Source organism: Pteropus alecto, unplaced genomic scaffold, assembly GCF_000325575.1.
Source record: "Pteropus alecto unplaced genomic scaffold, ASM32557v1 scaffold49, whole genome shotgun sequence".
Taxonomy (NCBI): Eukaryota; Metazoa; Chordata; class Mammalia; order Chiroptera; family Pteropodidae; genus Pteropus; species Pteropus alecto.
In genome coordinates, this window is record NW_006443131.1 from 483,101 (window position 1) to 484,896 (window position 1,796).

General features: G+C 65.7%; 1 protein-coding gene across 2 annotated transcripts in view; it reads right to left on the reverse strand.

The window, feature by feature from the left end:
* Positions 1–12: 12 nt before the first annotated feature.
* HFE (homeostatic iron regulator) overlaps positions 13–1,796 on the reverse strand; it is a 7,623-nt gene continuing 5,839 nt past the window's right edge. For both annotated transcript variants that reach the window (XM_025040868.1, XM_006923481.3), the window contains exons 5-6: positions 1,652–1,762; positions 13–808 (exon numbers count right to left, since the gene is read on the reverse strand). In XM_025040868.1, coding sequence (XP_024896636.1) covers positions 768–808; positions 1,652–1,762 — 152 coding nt within the window. In that variant the 3' untranslated portion in view covers positions 13–767. The remainder of the gene's footprint in view (positions 809–1,651; positions 1,763–1,796) is intronic.

Here is a 1,796-nt window from a genome sequence, read left to right on the forward strand (position 1 = left end):
TCATCATCGTCATCGACCTTGGGATCATCTTCACGATCAGACAAGGACAGGGGGTCAGCAGAGGCCAAGCGGAGAGCCGCCGGCACTTGCAGCCGGGCGTGCGGGCAGGTGGTGCGAGCGTGGCCTCGCCGCCCTGGGCAAGCCTGTGTGCCAACTTCGCGCGCGTGACAGCAAGGCCACCGTCCTCCAGACACTCCCACCCCGTCTGGGGAATGGTCATAACACACAGACGCCCACGATGCCTCTTCCGGAGAAGGCGCCTCTTCGCCTGCCGCAGTAGGCACAGCCGCCAGGTCCCTCTGGTGGAAGAGGCCACCGGGCTTGGTGACGGTCGGATTAGTGGGTGACAGAGAGAGGGGACTGGCAGGGAACTAGGGGCCTGGAAACGCCGGCGAGTGGGGGGGGGCAGATCGTGGCAGGCAAACAACGGTATTGTCACCGGGAGAAGGTTCAGTCAGGCCTTTGTCACACGCTAACAAGAATGACGAGGCCCTACACGGAAGGAGGTGAGGCGATGTGCCGTGGGGTCCAGCGGACAGCTGAACGAAGGCGGGCTCCGGACGCAGCGGGGCGCGCAGGGCCAGTCCCAGGAGGTCACCGCGAGGGTGCTGGCACGCAGGACCAGGGACTCCGTGGGAGGAAGCCGAGGAGGGGGCACCCGGCTTTGCCAGGCCCCAGTCTGTCCGGAAACAAGACGGTGGCTGCCACAGAGGGCGCCCTCCCCGAGTCTCGGGTTGCGGGGCCCTCACTGGTCTGCAGGCGGCGTCTCATTCGCGGTCGGCTAAGACATAGTCCGCCGCGGCGGCTCCTGCAAGGGCGAGAGACGGCACAGCCTGGGCACCATCCTGCCCGTTCCCTCAGCCCCCCACGGCGACGAGCCACCGCGGGACCGCCAGGTGTCCAGCACCACTGCCTCTCCCCGCGAGCAGCCTGGTGGCTTTCTGAGTGGCCTCCCTGCCTCCGCCGCACCTCCGCAAACCCCACGCCACAGCGGAGACCGCGCACGTCTTGCCGATGTCCCTGCACTGGCTTCCAGGACCCACTGTGACACCCTAGTGGCCCCCAGCCTCTACCTGAGCAGGCTTCCGGCTGCCCCCCCTGTCCCCCACAGCACAGATGTCCGTCCAGAGGTCAGGACTGGCGATGGACAGGGAGGCCAGGTCGAGGTCGAGGACGAGGTGCAATAATAACTGGTCACCTCCCGTCCCGCACTGCCTCACGCGCTCCGCGGCGCCATCTCTGTAGACCTCCCGCGGCTGAAGCCTCGCGCAAGGGGGTCCTGCTGCTTCAGGACCAGAAGCACCTGTTGGTCCCCAGCTGACGCGGCCGCCCGCGTGTTCAAAGCACGTCTGCCTCCGCTGACTCACCCGGCTGGAGGTTGAGCCCCCCCTGGACTAAGCAGACCCCCCTCCGCACCCCGCAAGGCCTTAAACAGCACCTTGCGGAACGACAGGTGCTCAAATGCCCTTTGTGAATTGGGAGCTTTCACTCTGAGCAAACGCTAGAAGTAGACTCCGCTCTCAGGCAGATGCCAGCGCCCCGAAAGAGGGAGAGAAAGCTTCGGGGAGTGCCAGTCCCCCCACCCCCGCCCTCCCTCTGCCCACCTGCTACATCCAGGGGCCCGAGGACAGTCGCTCCCCCACCTACTCACGGGAAGCCTGTTTCTTCCTTAGGATTCTGAACCAGATGGCAGCAAAGATGATGACACAAATGCCGATCCCACTGATGATGCCGACGACCAGCGTGCCAGGCAGCGAGGGCTCTAAAGCGATGCAGCGGTCAGCTCCTGGCCCCGC